The sequence below is a fragment of the Cyrtonyx montezumae genome, unplaced genomic scaffold (genome assembly GCF_038088225.1).
Source record: "Cyrtonyx montezumae isolate F1298 unplaced genomic scaffold, pur_monq_1.0 scaffold_7, whole genome shotgun sequence".
Taxonomy (NCBI): Eukaryota; Metazoa; Chordata; class Aves; order Galliformes; family Odontophoridae; genus Cyrtonyx; species Cyrtonyx montezumae.
In genome coordinates this window covers 21,125,146-21,142,684 of record NW_027072078.1, presented here as the reverse complement: position 1 = coordinate 21,142,684, position 17,539 = coordinate 21,125,146, and the positions used below count along the sequence as shown (strand labels likewise).

General features: G+C 36.7%; 1 protein-coding gene across 1 annotated transcript in view; it reads right to left on the bottom strand.

Annotated features, from left to right (window-relative positions):
• The window catches only part of PLA2R1 (phospholipase A2 receptor 1), a 36,938-nt gene that overhangs the window by 9,489 nt on the left and 9,910 nt on the right, over nt 1–17,539 (bottom strand). The window contains exons 7-19 of the mRNA XM_065750630.1: nt 17,256–17,444; nt 15,503–15,660; nt 13,968–14,075; nt 9,037–9,149; nt 6,887–7,056; nt 5,958–6,160; nt 5,530–5,675; nt 4,980–5,064; nt 4,045–4,177; nt 3,571–3,606; nt 2,928–3,085; nt 1,570–1,634; nt 1,081–1,184 (exon numbers count right to left, since the gene is read on the bottom strand). Coding sequence (XP_065606702.1) covers nt 1,081–1,184; nt 1,570–1,634; nt 2,928–3,085; nt 3,571–3,606; nt 4,045–4,177; nt 4,980–5,064; nt 5,530–5,675; nt 5,958–6,160; nt 6,887–7,056; nt 9,037–9,149; nt 13,968–14,075; nt 15,503–15,660; nt 17,256–17,444 — 1,668 coding nt within the window. The remainder of the gene's footprint in view (nt 1–1,080; nt 1,185–1,569; nt 1,635–2,927; nt 3,086–3,570; nt 3,607–4,044; nt 4,178–4,979; nt 5,065–5,529; nt 5,676–5,957; nt 6,161–6,886; nt 7,057–9,036; nt 9,150–13,967; nt 14,076–15,502; nt 15,661–17,255; nt 17,445–17,539) is intronic.

The following is a 17,539-nucleotide window of genomic DNA, read 5'->3' as shown; positions in this document are numbered from 1 at the left end:
TATTAAAAACAAAACAACAACACAAAAGCAGCTGAAAAGAAAATGTACAGGAATGATACATTCCAGATAAAGTAGTTTGATTTTCTTTCATTAAAAATTGTTGGCTAACAAGACCACCCAGGTACTGACATCAACTGCTGTCCTGCTTAGAAGGAAAATGCATACCTCACAGAACTCAATGCTCTCAACAATTTGTTGATCTGCTCCCCCCTGTTGATGGGAGATGGGGCGGGGAGAAGACTCATTGTTATATCTTATACTAACTAAAATATCTCTAAGCTTCAAGCATTTGAAAGTTATGAACCAAAACCCCAAGATGATGTGTGGATTAACAAAAAAAGGTTTTCACTTTTGAGGCTGGTATTACAAGGCTGCAACTTTCTCTCTCCTCCCAAATACCAAGTGGGTATTTATTTCTTTCCAAGAATCCTGACATGTTTACCTTATCATTTGAATCACAGATCTTCAGAAAAAAAGAGACTGAGAAATGATAAAAATCACTGAAACTGGCAACACTATATATATGTACATAACAGTAGCAAAAGAGAAATCTTTGTGATGATGTAGAGGCTAGCACCATCGGGTAAGAAAACATGGTACCCAAATCCCTCAGCAGATTGGCTATGGGATTAAAAATGAGATAGAAACCTGAGTATTTAAAGTTGTTTGATGATATAAAAACAGTTCTTGAACATAGGAAAAATTGCTGCTCAGTCCATATGGCTTGTTTGGTTATGAGAAAAGCAACAGGGAGAACCAGGAATGCATTAACATTTTTGCTGTGCCACACAGTAGATTCTTAAGAAAGACTAAAAATTCAGTACCACAGGAATATTTATATTTTGACATTAAAATGCTAGAACTATTAATATACTTTTAAGTACTACTGTCTACTCTTTGAACAAAGTCATGATATCTTGACGTTCTTAACCACAAAAGCAGCTGTGCAACCCATAAGCATGTAACATGACTGTTAATACAGACCGTATACTACCTCAAAGCTATTGAAAACATATAACCCCCTTTGGCCAATAACAACCAATTCACAACTCTCACAACAAAAAAAATAATAAAATAAACCTGTTTGTGATGAAATGAAGCCACATCTCTTCCCAGGTTTATGCAGATACTTATCTCTTCCTTCATTCCAGTTCTGGTACTTTACTAGTGATCCATCCTTCCAGCTGCACAGAAATGTTGAGAGTGTAGTTACACTGTTATCCCTATCCTGATCTAACAACACATCCTATTAAAAGTGTTTATAATCTGATACAGAGTAGAAAGTGCCCATTTTTCAACTGATTGATTGTTACAATAAACAACCAAACAATCAATGCATTGACAGTCATGTCTTTGGCTTAAATCTTTTGTACCCCTTTCAGAAGAAATGCTGGAACACAGAAATAAATGAAGGGTAATATATTCTGAATGGTATTTATATGAGTGTCAAAGTCATCTTTTGAATATCCAACTCAGTCATCAAACAGTTCTAGTCCATCAAACCGAATGGCAGCTTGTAAACAAGATGTGCCAAGTACAAATCAGAGCAGCTGAAGCACACACTCTTACCGAAATTCACTGCTGATGTTTTCTGCGTGCAATCCAATCCACCAGTGAACATCACTATCCGATAGCTACAAAAAATGTTTTGCCACATGTTTAACTGTTGTTGCCCTCTTATCAAAACATTAACCAACTCCTAAAATCAGGCCCTGCTCACATTCTCTTTTGGTTTTTGATGGAGAAACACATGCTAAATCCTGCCTGTCTTAATTTATGTGACTACCCTTGCCTGACTTCAGCAAGCACGTAAACAGAACACTAATATAGTCTCCATTTTCCACTGGACTGCTGATGTATGTTCTGTAAAGTTAGGCTGTAAACATTGACAGCATATCCGGCCTGGCAATGACTGAAGTCTTAGGCCAGAACTAAGAAAAATATACAATTATTAAAATTAAAAAGTACAAATACTTCCTTTTAGTATTGAAATACTACTGGTTTTAATGTTTCCAGAACATTTTCTAAGATATTTATATTACTTCTTACAGCTCACATAAAGGAGATGCTTTTCAGAATGATTGTTAATGATCGTGAATGGTTCTAGGCTCCCAGTCCTAAAAGGCAAAATATTAAGGATAATTCACAGAAATACTGTAATTCAAACAGTCACTCATTACTGTTGCACTAACATGATACTGATTTAAACCATGAGTAAACTTTGCTTTCAAGAGTAGTCACTCAGCAGACACAGTTTAGGGGTCTTTGGGAAAGACAACAAAGGGAAAAAAGAAGATTCATATGTGCAGGACATTGTAAACGTTACCCTGCCATGTAGAAGCATTATTTTTTCTTCAGAAAGAATGGAATTGCAGCATATGTTGTGTAGGGGCCATGTAGTCATTAGAGTTAGGAATTTGTCATCTAGCAGCATACGTGGCAATCCCAAGTTTAGAATACCTCTATTTCTGATAAAGAATAGTCTAAGAAATGCTTCCTGACTTGGTATTGACTGGTCCCTGAGATAACCAATCGTAGCACTCAGTCCATGCATTACAATTCTTAAAGAAATAGTGAAAAATATGATTGTAAATCCTATGTTAAGAAATCTTTACAAAGTTTTCGAATGGCATATACAAATTATATCCAGACTGCTGCTTATCCTTTCCCCTGCTTCCACAGAAAAACAGAAGCATTTAAGGACACAGCTGGGTATACTGGGAAAGGCATCAGGCTACAAAATAGCTCAATCTATCATACTCTGAGATGAAATTTGAAGGAAGTTAACTTAATGGAAAATGCAAATTGAGCAATCTTGGCCTTCTCATCATAAAATGCTACAATATCCACTACTTGAGTTATAAAGTTGCTTTTGAAATATCTCTTGTAAGTAAATATGACTTTAAAGACGCATTCTAATTTGTTACCTTCTTAATTTTATTTTCAATAAATGCCTGTTCATCAGCTGAATTTACTGTTGCCATTTCACTACGAAGCCAGCCACAAATGAACTTATAGGTGTCCCAGTCTGTAGGATTTACATGAAAAAGATACTCTGCTCCTTGGTAGTATGACCATGGCAGTTCTAGAAAATGAGAAGAGTCAAATCATTACAATTCACATTCCTTGTAACACAGATGCCCCAATTCCAGCTACTTGGCACAGGACAACATTCCATGACTAAAAATTATATTTGAAATATCAAATTATGACAACAAATGGAGAACCTAGTACATTTTGGCTTTATATTATATCCTATATTACTGTATTAACAGGGTTGACTGGACTTTGTAAATACAAAGGCAGTTTCAGTGCAATTGAGAGGACAGTGAATTCCTGTGCCTACTAATGACAACATTCCTTTACCTAACATAAGCAGCATCATGCGTTTCAGTGTTTCTAAACAAAAGAGTAGCAGATTTTGTTCACCAACAAGAAGTTGCCACAGTGATACATAATGTAAATTTCGTACCTTAAAGTATTTTAGTTATTTTATTTTTACTAATACACGGAATTACATTTACCAGTGATAACATGCCAAGATTTGAAAATAAAATAAAGTTTCCATACCAGCTATGTACCAATCTGGATTCTTTGGTTTAACACCTGCAAAAACAAATAAACAAAGGTATTACATTAAGAATTGAAAACAGATATTGCTCTGAAACAGCTTTTCAAAGTGAAAGCTGTTTCACAGCTGACAAAGTGAAAATGTAATTGAAATCATGAAGAATGCTGCTATTTCATCCAGAGATAAAAAATGTTAAACATGGAATAAAATAAAAATGCTCATGCTTACTAAATAACATTTTTAGCAACCTTTATAAACCAGAACTTTGACTAACTTCTAACTTGCTGCTAATCATTACTGCCCATTGCCACCTGCATGTGCAGATTAGTCCTGGTACCCAACCAACAAACTCCAATACAAGCACGTAGCTTTGCCATGTTTTCACACAGTAGACCACTGTCAGTCTTCTAGACATTTTTTCTTATCTGTTCTGAATCACAAGATAGAGCAATGTAAGTTAACTAAAATTTCACCTTTTGGTATTTTGCATATCCATTCACGCTTTTCATTGCAGTGTGCTGGAAAAACTGTTCTATTTACTTTGAATACACCACAGTTTCTTGAGTCATCTTCAACATACTTGCTCTCCAGAAATGAAGATACAACCTAAAAACAGCATACTTTGAGTCTTTCACCAACTATTCAAGATTAAGTATTTCAAAATCCTATTACAGAGAAAAAGGAAGTGTATGGAGATGTATGTATGGTAAGAACATGAAAAGTAACTTCCAGACCAAGGAAACTAGTGGGGCACCTAAATTATGGAGGTAAAGCCTTAAAAGTGGGCCCCATAATCATGTTTTTGCAATGTCTTATTCAATTTTTCATCTTATATTAGATTCCATCTTTGTAAAAAATAAAAAGTTATAGCAATAAAATCTAACAGTTTTTTGACATGATTAGCAGTGGTTGTCCAAACCTAACAGCCTTTGCTTTGGTTCAGCACCTTGCGTGACTGGACTTTGCAGTTACATTCTGCAATTACTTAAATAATGATGGCAGAGCTGGCATTGTTCCTTAAGACTGAAATCCAATTACACATTAAAAACTGACCCATTTGCATAATCCAAAATCCACATGCTTGTTCAGAAAACTTTAAAATGCAGTTTGACACATCTTGGACTAATCAGAACATGCTTTGCAGGAAAGCACAAATCCACAACAGTTCATAATCCTACCAAATTCCTTCTACAGTTTTGCAACTATTTTGCACAGGTGGCTCTAAAAATAATGTAGTACTAATATTACCGTAACAATTTCTTCATTTAACTGAAGTATGTGAATGTGAAAAAACAAAAACACCACACAAAACAGAGCTTTGCTGGCCACCATTTATCTGTTCATATGACTTATTTTTGTGAACTTAGACTTAAGAGGATTCTGAAATACACAGTATATAGGTATTTACGGGTGTTCTGTCAGACCACTGCCATGTCCCTCCAGAAAATGGGTTTCTTTTATTAAATCCAATCCAGAACTGTCTTTCTTCCGTCCTGTGATAGAAACAGAAATACTTTTAATAAACTCTTTCCTTATCTATTTCACAAATTATTTTTAAGTATGCCAACACCCATATTCACTTTTTAATTCATTTATGACCATCTTAAGTTTCCTTGCAGAAAGCTGCTTTTGTTACTAAAATGTTAAGTTATACTTTTAAGAGGAATTTGTTTAAAATAGGATTCAAGTTGCAGAACCTCCAGTTCAACAGGGAACATTAAGTCACAAGAACATCACTGACATTAAGAGTCATTTGACACCTACTACAAAGATCATTTTCAAGAACATTCAGATTACAGCACTGCTATTACACTTCTTTTCACCCATTTCTAAATTTATGTTAGTCAAGAGTAGTCTTCCTCAAATACTATTAAAGAACATGCTTTAGATAGGTTATTTTTACAGATTAATATGCTTAAAATAACTAACCCCTGTTAATGTTACTAAAGTCTATTTACCTATCAAAAATTGTGTATAATAAATTGTTTAAAAAAGTCTCTTCATAGACATGGGAAAAACTGGCAAGATGTGCTCCAAAATCTTGGCATAATGTTTCTGCTTCACTCCATGTTCTTTTCATCAGAACTTTCTCTCTGTGAAATATCTGCAATAAAATAAACACTGTCATAAATGTGTTTGATTTTGGAGAGAAATGGTTTCAAAAGCCCATAAAAACTATCACAGCTTTTCCTACAGTAAAGACTTATATTTCAAGCATAGTCCTAATTCAAGACTTAAGAACTTCATTCACTGTAAAATGCCATTAAAGTATGGTAACGGTTCTTGTTTGCTAAGTAGAAAACATAACACTTTAGCTAAACACTTTAGGAAGTATATTCTTAAAACAACTAGAACCTAAAAAATTTAAAGCACGTTTGTCAATTACCTTGTAGCAGTTGAGTAAATTGCCCTCTGACTCCCATCCAAAGTAGCAGGAACCCAAATGTCTTTGAAAAGTAAGTTCAGGTTCTTCATAAGAATTGACTTTTTGCTTGCACAATGACATTGCTTTGAAGTTCTTACAGCTTTTTACCTCCCAGTAACCAACAGGGTCCAGCCCTCGCATTGCTACACATCCTCCAGAATGACCTAAAACATGGAAGCAAGCAGTGAATAAAGCGTTTGAATTTTGTGAATTTTTGATGAAGTGATTGATTGTTTTACAGGCATTGAGTTCTAGGTAAAATCTTGATGAGCTTACAAAAGCAGCAAATTCTGTGGTCAGCAATCAAGCTGTAATCACGTTTTGGCTGACATGAATGTGTAAAATGAAACACAAGAAAAGATTCCTTTCAGAAAATGCAGAAATGAAAGTGTGATTTAAAACAGTACTTCAATGAACTGCAGCAGTAAAGCAACAAATGTAGAGAGTAACTCAGAAGCAATTAGTGAAACAGCATCTTTATTTTAATATTTATACTCTCAGGTATCTTGAAGAGGTTTATGTTTCAAAGGATGAAGAACTTAAATTCTAGTGATCCAAAGACTCAAAAGTTTGGCCACAACATCACTGGCCAAATTTGAATCAATTTTCAAATGTTCTACAGAATAACCTGCTATTTCATTTTTTTACTTCTTGGAAAGTTTTCCTTTGGATTACCATAAAAAAAAAAAAAAACTAATGGCAAATGAAGTATCAGCAAATCGAAGGAGAAGAATTAAAACACCACACGTAACGTCCTTATTGCCAAAAATTTGTCAAAGACAACCTCCACCCTCTTCTTCATAAATAAAGCAGAACTGCAAATTGCCTGTAGTGGGAGCACACTGCACCCCACAGACCAGTTTTCAGTTTAAGTTCAGCAAATAACTCACGTGGCTGATGCTTGTTCCAGTTTGTGTAGCTTACAGAGTGATTTTTCCCATCTGTCGTTAGCCAAAAGTATTCTCCTGTGTTGTTAAGGTCTTGAAATCCTATCCAAAAATAAGTTCCCTCAGATTTTACCACACTACGGATCATGCTGGTGATAAAAGCTTGCTCAAACCTAATAAAACAATCAAGACAAAATGCTTATTAGTACAGAATAGGTCAACTGGCACTTTGGTGAGTAGGTCTCATGAAATGACTTAAAATATCCACGAAAATTATCCAGAAAGTACATAACTTAATTTGCAGAACTCTGTGGTAAATTTCAAACATCTGTTTGCGGTATAACATGATTTTTCCTTCTTTCTCTCTTCCCCCCCCCCGAGCATTTGGGCACATTCAAGGAACAGTAGATAAAGATCTTCTAAGCTCAATGCTAATGCTCCAAGATGTTAAAACAGAATATATTTGTGACGAACAGATATAAATTAGAAAATCTTTGTATGAAGGAGAAAAAGTGGCAGGGTCACAAAAAGATACAGAATGAAGAAAAGCAAAAGCTTTGCGCAGAATTTTCTTATTAGAACTGGACACACAAAATGGCACTAAGAAATGAGAGCTGAAAAACACCAAATCCCAGCTGGTCTGAGCTGCTCAGACTGCAAAAGGAATCCCTTCTACATTCTTAACTTTTTTTTCTCAAATTTCTTCATTAATGTTGTGTGAGACATTTTTTCAAGTAATAAATGGTGCACACATTAATCCCTTTGTCGCTTTAATGTAATTTATTTGGATATAATTGGTATAGCATTATACAAAAACTAAGAACTAGCTTCCTTTGCTGCAACAACATTGGAAGTGGAATCTAACATAATAAACAGTAATGGCTACATCCAGCAAAAATAAAATAAAAACAAATAAACAGAAAAATACAGAACACATGATTCCAGCAACATGCAGTATGCCCTTAATTTCCTGTGAAGTTTGAGTTGTATACACTTAGCTGGCCAGAATTTGTTCTTTATCCTTCCTGTAACATTGCTGCAGTGCAGTATACCACTATAATGTGCACAATCCTGAAATCACCTAGCAGGTAAAATGCCCACTACTTTATGTTGGATAGCTTGTCTTTTCCTAAAACTTTTAGCTATCACTGATTGCAAGTGGTTACCAGTGCTTGTTTCCTATATGGATGTGTGTAATGAGATGGAAAGTGCAGCAATAACAGCAGAGCAGCAAGGTCCCAGGCTACAGCAAATGAGGATTCGCTCAAATGCAACAGGCACAGAAATAAAGGAAAGAAGCTGCTTACCTTCAGAAGGCCTCAGGTAGGCAGGGATCTCCAGTGAGATGCCCTTGCCTCCACTGCCAACCCTTACATGAGGTCTGGGAAGGGGTGGATCCTGGCTCCAGCCTTTCTGGTCACTCAGGGGCACTGCATGCCCCTGAGCTCCCCTGGGAGCTGTTTTTTGCTGTTGTTCTGTGTTGTGTTCTTTTACCATATATATATATATAATAAATACACGTAGGCTTAAGTATGTATGTAGTCTCCCTGTAATAGCAATCCAACATACAGGGTAAATCATAAGCACATTAGAGAAAACTCAAGCCTCTGGACATATGCAGAGAAGAAAGCTTTGCTGAAGCTGGAATACAGATAGACAGAAAAAAAGCAAGTGTTGCTAGAGGTCAGATGCTTTTCAAACACTTACTCTCTTCCCCTGTTTGCAGAAGATTCATGTAAATGCAAAACTAAATAGAAACATTCATAAAACATTACCTGATCTGGACTAAATTTTTATTTATTTTAATTATAAAAGTTAAATATACCGTAATTTCTCAGAAGTTTTCCAAGTACGCTAATAGAATTTCTTAAAGATGTTACATACCTCTGTAGAAAGTGTTTTGCTTAGATTCCTGCATGCTCATGTGTGGGCATTTAAATCTAAATTAGACTTAAAATTACCTCTTATTAAAATTATTGTCAATTAAAAATAAAGTAAAACACACTTCATTTTCTAGCCAATGTTAGTAATTACGCTCAATTCTCACGCAAACATTATTTCATAATGGTAATATCTTTTGCCATGCAACACTCTCTGAAGTTAGAATAGCTCTTGTTAGAAGCATCTTCACGCTGTCTGATAGGATTAACTACCTGTTTGTTACTGATACAAGTGCAGATGGGCAGAAATAGCCACTGGAAGCATGTTCAAAACTTCGAGGGGTACTGTCGATTTTGTAACAATATCCACCATGTCTTTCCCATCCCTTAAAAGAAATGAACATTTTTTTTTATAGATTATTATATAGTATTTAGATGTTAAAAATTTGATCCCATTTGTCATTTCTGTCTCTTTATCACTCACGACCCTACAACCCTCTTCATTTTAACCTCAGCTCCAGAGCAGTTCCTCTCAAGGTCACTAAGAGGTGGGTGAATTTAACAAAAGGAAGTTTAAATCCGCAAAATATCCAAACAAACCAACTAACGAACAGAAACAGTTTAATATACATACAGCAGTGTCTTTAATGGGTATAGTAAAGATTTGAGCAACTTTAAGGCACTTCCTCCACTTATTTTTTTTTCCCCAATGTTATACTTAAAACATCACTTTACTGACTTAAGGGGCATAGGCCAAGCCTCCCTACCATCTCTTTGGCACAAAGCATGCAATAGCATTCAATGGTTTATAGCTGTATTAACTCTGCTGATACTGAAAACCCAAAGTACAAGGTAAACATTGCCCTGCCCTGTCACATTTAGTTAAGTTGATAATAAAAAGTTACAGCCACTCTTTGTCTTCATGTGAAAATGGAAATATTCACTCCAGTGATATCCTGCTCTTTCATACAAGTTTCCCCCAGTTACTCACTTTTCCTTGGTAACCTTCTTACTTTACAAAAATTTAAAAGAACAGCAATCATCACATTCTGATAACACAGAATTAAAATTACATGTGTTTGTGGTTTATCCAATGAGATAGAACACAGCATCAGAGTCCCGTTTGCCTCGCTTCTCATTATTAATCTCATCATCCACCTCTGCTTGTCCAAAAGATCACACCAGGCCCCATGGGAGCTCTACCTGCACCAGTGCCCATGATGTACCTGCCTGGTATTCTTTCCTGCACATTTTAAATAACCAGCAGACTAAAGGGATAACAAACCACCACTGCACAGCCTGTCTTGAAGCCACACAGAAAAGACAACCAGCCAGCCTTGCTTTGCCTCTCCAATGCGGGAGCCAGGAAAGAGACACAACAGAGAACCAGCACCAGAAGACATCCACTTTTGCTTAGGAATGTGTTTAATTGCTGTCAAGAGGATGCTGGGGAGCCTTAACACAGCTCTGCTGCCCTTTACTGTCATCCTCCTTCAGTGCCTGGCAGATGACCAGTCTGCAGATCCTGTGGTTTTACACTTTGCCAACAGAAATAAGCAAGCCTGTGATGAAAATCTTTCCTGCCTGTGCACCAACAATCTGGGGCTTCCCTGAGGAAGGGAGAAACTTGCAGGTGAGAAGGACTCTTCCATGCAGTGGACTCTGCAAGGAGTGACAAGACAGCATGGCAAGCTCGTGTTTTGATGGGCATGTAAAGGCAGTGAGTACTGAGGAGGGAGAGATTCAAGTATTGACAAAATAGGCCCTGCTGCACACAGCCTACTCATGGTCTCAGTGCAGTTCCTCCTTTTTCAACTCTCTTGACGTTCTTGGCCATCCAACAAATTTCCCCTTCTCATTAATCTGTGCCCTGCTCTTTTTGGCAGGGTAGAGAGGTCAGAAATTGAATTAATTGTGGGAGAAATTGTGGTACAAACAGTCAGAACAACCAACTTCCTCATCTGGTCTGCAGCCACTCAGGTGCTCTGCAGGAAAGCAGGTGAGAAATGGCCGAGCTTTTGTTCCCTCTGGCTAGAGTTCTCTGGAAAACAAGTGCATTGCACCAAATGAGGCAAACACAGTCATCCTAACCTCTTGGAAATTTTAATTGGGAACAAATGGCAGCGCATAACCTTCCTGTGGAAGTTTTTTTGGTGCCTGAAGTCTGGAGAAAAGAAATTTGACACTAATCTTTATTAGAAATAATAACAATAATTGTGGAGTGACTGGAAGATGGTAAGCTTGCATTACAGGCAAGCACAAGTTGAGAAATTCCAAACTTTAAAGGCTGAGTAATCTGTCAATAAAATTGCATTCAGTGCAGATAAACAGGAAGTGATGCATATGGAGACCTCTCCTGCCCCCACTGAATTGTTTCACATGGGGCTTGAGGGACAAACTAACTCACTCCTACATTGCAGGAATGAGATTTGGGTGTAATGTTCCATGAAAGCATCAGATTAGACAATAAGTAAAATCAAATATGAGAAATTATAAGGACAGAGAGAACAGAGAAAAGAATTATGTCCTTTTATTTTTTTTTTTGGAGTTGTAGCCCTCAGTCACTAAAAAGCACATTAGAAAAGGGCAACAAAGATGATCAAATGTAAGGAGTTGTCCCCAAACAAATAATAACTGAGCAGGCTTTGACTTTTCAGCCTGGAAAAAAGTGAAGCCTTAGGGACATGTAAAAAATCCTGAGTGCTGTGAAGGCAGACTACAACTCCAGTGTGAGATTCTGGGGACAATAAAATAAGCAAAGTAATATGGACTAAACATGGAAGATGACAACTTTCCACACAAAGGTTAGCAAATTTGCAGATCTCTTCACAAATGTGGTGAACGCAAAGAATTCCAGTGCATTCAAGGGAAAACTGGACAAGCATTTGCAAAGGGGAAATCCAGTGTATGCTGTAAGATACACAAATCATAAAAGGCTCAGTAAATCCCCCAAAAAGGCTGGAGGTCAAGGGGAATTGGGAGAAGCACTATTCAAATTTACTCTGTTCTGCTCTTCCCCAGGCATCGCTCGTGGCCACCAGTGGGAGGCAGAACACGAGGCTGATGGACCTTTATTCTAAGCAGCTGTCCAGCTCTTCACAAGGTTTTATAGCAATTCTCAGTTCTGTTTGGCTACCATGGCCATAAAGACCAATATACAATTTAGGTCTAAACTGTTATTTTTTGATGCACCAATTAAAGTACAGAAGATTGAAGAAAGTCACCAGCACCAATACTCTCGGCTCTATACACAGAAGCTCCCAACTTGATTGTCAAGCAGCTGACAGCTTCACAGTCTGTTTCAAAAGTTGGTTTAAAGAAAATTTCTAAAAGTGCCTAGAGAATCTGACCTTTACAATGAAATATTTACTGTCACTAATACCCTGCCAACTAAGAAAAAAAAGAATAGTTGACCTGCTAAGGGAAGAAAGTGGTTAGCCCTTCTATGTCTTTGAAAGACAGAAGAGTAGGTTTCTACTGTAACTTGATACGGATATACTGCAACAACTCCACTCAGCAGAACCACAGAACATTTTAAGAGAAAGTTCATGATGTGCAAGTCACAAAATCAACGTGAGATAAAAGCTCAGTAATAACAGATAAGACTATAAAGCTTTATAAAAACAAACAACTGTGCCTGAAGCCAAAGCTCCCTTAAGAGTCTACCAGCCCTTAAATATGAATGACAGTAAGAGGCTAACAAAGCAAAAGATCAAATGTGAGAAACAGAATGAAAAAAAATAAAATAAAAATTGAATAACTGCACAAAATAAAGAGCTGGAGATGACCTGTAAAATTAGGCCAATAGCTTGCAACAACATACAAATGGAATGTTAAGAGAGAGTTGTCAAGACAAAATATTTGAAATAAAATGCAACTGTCAGTAAGGTTAGAACTGACCTCTTTTGATTAATGAACACGACTCTTTTTCACAAAGAAAGAAATGTATAGAAATTAAGGGACCATTAAAGATAGCATACGTTTTTAGAGGGTGTGGAACATCAACAAGCAGAAATTTATTCTGACTAGAAAGCTTATCAGAGCGCACCAAGCTACTTAAGACCAATGGCTCTTGAGTCTCACCACTGCAAGGTACTAAAAGTTCAAGTGCTGGCAGATCCTAACTACACAACTGAAAATCTTGATGTTCTGCACATTATTCACACAGTCAGGACTACAGATTTTTCTTCACACTTTTAACACATAGAATTCTCAAGCAATAAAATATATTGGTCTAAATCACAGAATTACACAATCACTCAGGTTGGAAAAGACCTCAAAGATCACAGACTCCAACCTAACCATACTACCCTATCTCTAACAACCCTCTGCTAAATGAACCAATCATCCTAAATTTTTGGAAATTAACCTGCAAAAAAAGCAATAACATTGGACCTGATCACTCTACTTCTGTGGAAAAACTGCATCCACCTTCACATAGGTCAGCTTCCACCTTCTTACAATTCAACTGAACTGAGAAAAAGTACCTAAAGAGTAAAGAAGGGTAAAGAAGCCATATGGGATATACTTCTGTTTATAGAAAAAGATTCATGAAACTTCTCCAGAGTTTTGCATTAAATCTAAGAACACAAAATTATTGTTTATATACACTGGAAAGGAATCGGGATAAATAAAACCATACTTTAATATCGTACCTGTTACCAGCAAAATGCAAAGCCTAGAAGCCTGAAAACCTATTGTAATACCCTATTTAGGTTGGCTGTACTCCTTCTCATTTCTGTTTGAAAGTAAAAAGAATGCTAATGTACGAGTGGAAGAATTCATTCTCCACGTCAATGAAACTGACTGTTTTTCACCCTGACATTCCTTTTAAATGTATGAAAACCATGTGTGGGTTGAGGCATCATATAACAGCCATTATTTGCACAGATGGTGTACAAAAGGGTTTTCACTTTTGATCTAGAAAAAAATAGGAACACGGGTCACAGATGCTGACAACAAAACGAGCCATGAGAGGCATCTTGGGAAAGCTTTTAATGTTACCTTAAATTGTGGCTAACATATTTTCAAGGCAATTAGATTTTCCTAGCAAAACATGCACATCTTTAGTACAAAAAACAAAAATATCTACCTACCTACTTAAATCCATACATTCCTCATCTATGTTTAGAGGATTCCCATAAAATATTAATTTATCAGTATGGTTCTGAAACAAACAAAAAAAAACCCACAATATCTCTTACCTCTAAACAACTTGATTCTGTGTCAGAAGAAACACTATTAAATTCTCCTGTTTTTTTACAAATGTAGAAATATTTGTCTTCACATTTTTTAACTTTCCAGTGTCCCTCCTAAGGGATGCAAAGAGGGAGGGAGAGAAAAGAAAAGAAAAAAAAATATTCTCTGTATACTCATATTCTAATGCATATATATGTATATATACACACAAAGAAATTAGATTACACAGCTTCTCCTTTTAAACTTTTCAATAAAAACAAGTAGCAGACTAGTTTTTCCTCACTCTATTCCTTTATTTCCCTTTATATGGATCACTTCTCTAGAACAACACTGATTTGAAAAGTCCTGCTGACAATCACACAAAAGGGGCTGTCTTCTTAAACCATTCCCTCAGACATAATGCATTTTAATTAACTAAAACCACAGGCATGTCAGAACACTTACTTTTCAGGATCATATAACAAACTTTCTTCCTATCTACTGCAGCATTTTATAAAACTAATCTTTACACCTGAACAGATCTTACTCAGAAAATGACCAAGTTTGTACAATATGATTTTTATACTTCTATCAATATTGGGCATATACTGAAAACAGTGCTTCAAGCATTGTATCTTGAATCTCCTTTTCTACAACTTCCTACTAAATGATTTTGTTTGCTTACATTTGCAAAATTAGTAAAATATGATCTAGTACATCTGAAACCAGAACTTATCTTGTGCTTCCAATGGCAGCTGACTTTTCCAGGCCATTTTAGTTGTCTTACCTTTCCCATGAATTAAACACTGTAACTTGGACTCACTACTGAAGAGACAACAAACACTTTTTGATACAGTTTCTACACTTGGATGAAAAACTGCGCTATAGTGCCACTTGGCAAATTTAAATTACTGTAAATTTTAACAGTAAATTTATTACTAAATTAAGAAGACAAAATTGGCAGTGCCGTGAGTTATGGCCTGACAGGATATAATTTAACTTTACCTGAAAATTACTCTCTATCTTACATCACCTGACTGATTTGGGGTCAGTCTTACCACTGTTAACTTTCACAGTTTTATGCAGGTCTAGACTTCTGCCTGGTTTTGAAAGGCGCCTCACAGAAGTTACAAATACTGACAGCAACATAAAATCAATCCAACTGACTATTTTTCAGAATATGAATTTGAAGCTTCAAAGACTGGAACTGATTAGTCATAAACAATAATATGCACTGCTACCTGGATTTTACATTTCTTTGTCTTCATCAAAATACCTACTACTAGAGGCTAGCTTCTATTTGGCAAGCTTTATGTATGTAATGTTTTTTATTGAACTTAAGCTTGAAATTGATGATCAATTTTTCTGTGCATCAGCACTGCAAAGTGTACTAGTGCCTAAAAGCCACACTGCATTTATCACAACTTGAATATATTAGGAATAAAGAGTCAAGGTCATACAAGTTTGTGATTTGCAAAAATGTGCACAGTGAGAAAATAAATTATTACCAAATAAAATAAAAGTGACTGTCTTGTTCTTTTAACAAGAAAAATAAACTTACAGGTTCTTGTGCTGAAACACATAGCTGTCCTTTTCTTTGAAAGGTATTAGGTTCTTGGCTGTGCCAGTTGGAGAACTTCACTGGGGTCCCATCTGACCACTCAAAAATAACTGAGATGTTACTACTATACAATCCAATCCATGTTTCGGTTACATTTTCTGTGAAAGAATAAAACATAATTCAATGATCAAGAAAATATGCCCACTGTTCCTGTAATATCAACACTACTATTAAAGTTACTCATCAGATTTCAGTAAGCAATACTTTATGTCAGGAAAAAAAATCTATATGAAATTCACTGGTTTCAAAAGTATGCAATATGCAATGCATATACTATAATACACCTGAAAACTCTGAAAAACAGAAATCAAGAGCATATGGGGCAGAAACCCTGATACGGAAGGAAAATATTTCTTTTTATAATCTTCCATGACACACTCAGCTTTAGGATTTCTCAGAGCCATGGCTATACGTTCCAGTGAGAGTGTAGCTGTAGTCACAGTGGTTGATGAACCCACAAGAGAAGCCTTATGGTTTGACTCAATACTATGCCTGACCAACTATTACAGCTAGAAAAAGCAGATGAGCTTTCAGGCACAGAAGCTTCCCTTCATGGACTGAAGGATAATGGTAGGCTGAAATATCAGCAGCAGACTTGTTAAGAAGAATTACACCTATCTACTACAGACAGCATCTCCAGAAATAATGGTGTTAGCGCCCTATGGGGGTTGCTAACAGCAGTGAGGAAGATGACAATTATTAATTTCCCAGAGAAAGACAGACAGAATAGGAGAAAGGATGAGAAGTGTGAGGGAGGAAAATGGGAGACCACGTCCAGTAACTCCACAACAAGGCCCCATCGTCCAACCACAGCTGATGGGACAGAGTTGACAAAACACCTTACTGTGCCCCCAGCTCAAGGCAGCTAGAACTCATGGCCAAACTACGCAGATCTGTCAGGATCAGGATGTCAGCTGGAGGCACAAAATATTCACAACACTTTGCTTTTATTATGACAACAGATCTCTTGTTATTGCTGCACCTAAAAGCTTTGATTCAGTACATTCCTTTTATAATTATGCCACCCCTTTAGACAACAAAGACCAACAACTGCTTTTGTACATCTGGCATCCTTCAAGGAGGAATCTACCAACAGTTAGCCACAGCACAAACTTTGCAGCATGGACAAGGCCACCTGCAATGCAAAAGACACTCTGAATTGTTGTTACTTCTAATCACAGTTCTATCATAAGGAAAATCCTTGAGTATTTCGCGGCAGTTTGCACAGAACCAGCCAACAACAGGAAAGGACAAAAGGCAGACTGCTGAAGTTTCATGGTAACAGTGGTAACATCAATGAAAACTGACTCTGTTTCACTGGGGAGATCTCTAACTTCTGCTATAACTGCTGCCTGCCATTTGCCTGGCATGGACCAATGCAAATACCACACTCTGAAAGTGCAAGCAGCAATCTTACAGAAGCCTGGGTAATGTTCTCCTGAAACACCAAGGGCAGCATACAGTTTCTCGCTGTGTCCCACCATGTTGATTCATTTGGTTATTGTATTTATTGGAGAAGGTGATGCTTTACACTTTTAAGACTCCTAGGAGGAGCACATATCACACTTCTCTCTTCTGTAAAAAAACATTTGGGTGTGTCACATAATGAAGGTTAACAATGTTCAATGGCTGCATAGAAGAATGTCATAAAACACTTCAAGAAACATTGCACGCTTTAACTCCTAAAACTCACCACGCTGAAGCAGGTTATGGAGCAGCTCTGCATCTGCCATGGAGGATATACTAATGAGCCCACTGCTGTCACTTTGGCACGAGATCAAAGCATCATTCCAGCTCTTCCCTTCTTTATGAAGTCTGTAGCAGTTGCGATTGTATGGGTACCAACCAGCATCACAACGAGTGGCATAATACTTCCATGTATCTTTCAATTAACCACATGCAGTTAGAGTATATTAGATAGAATAGTAGATAGAATTATCAAGGTTGTGCTGTGTTTATAATGTGTGCGGAACTATT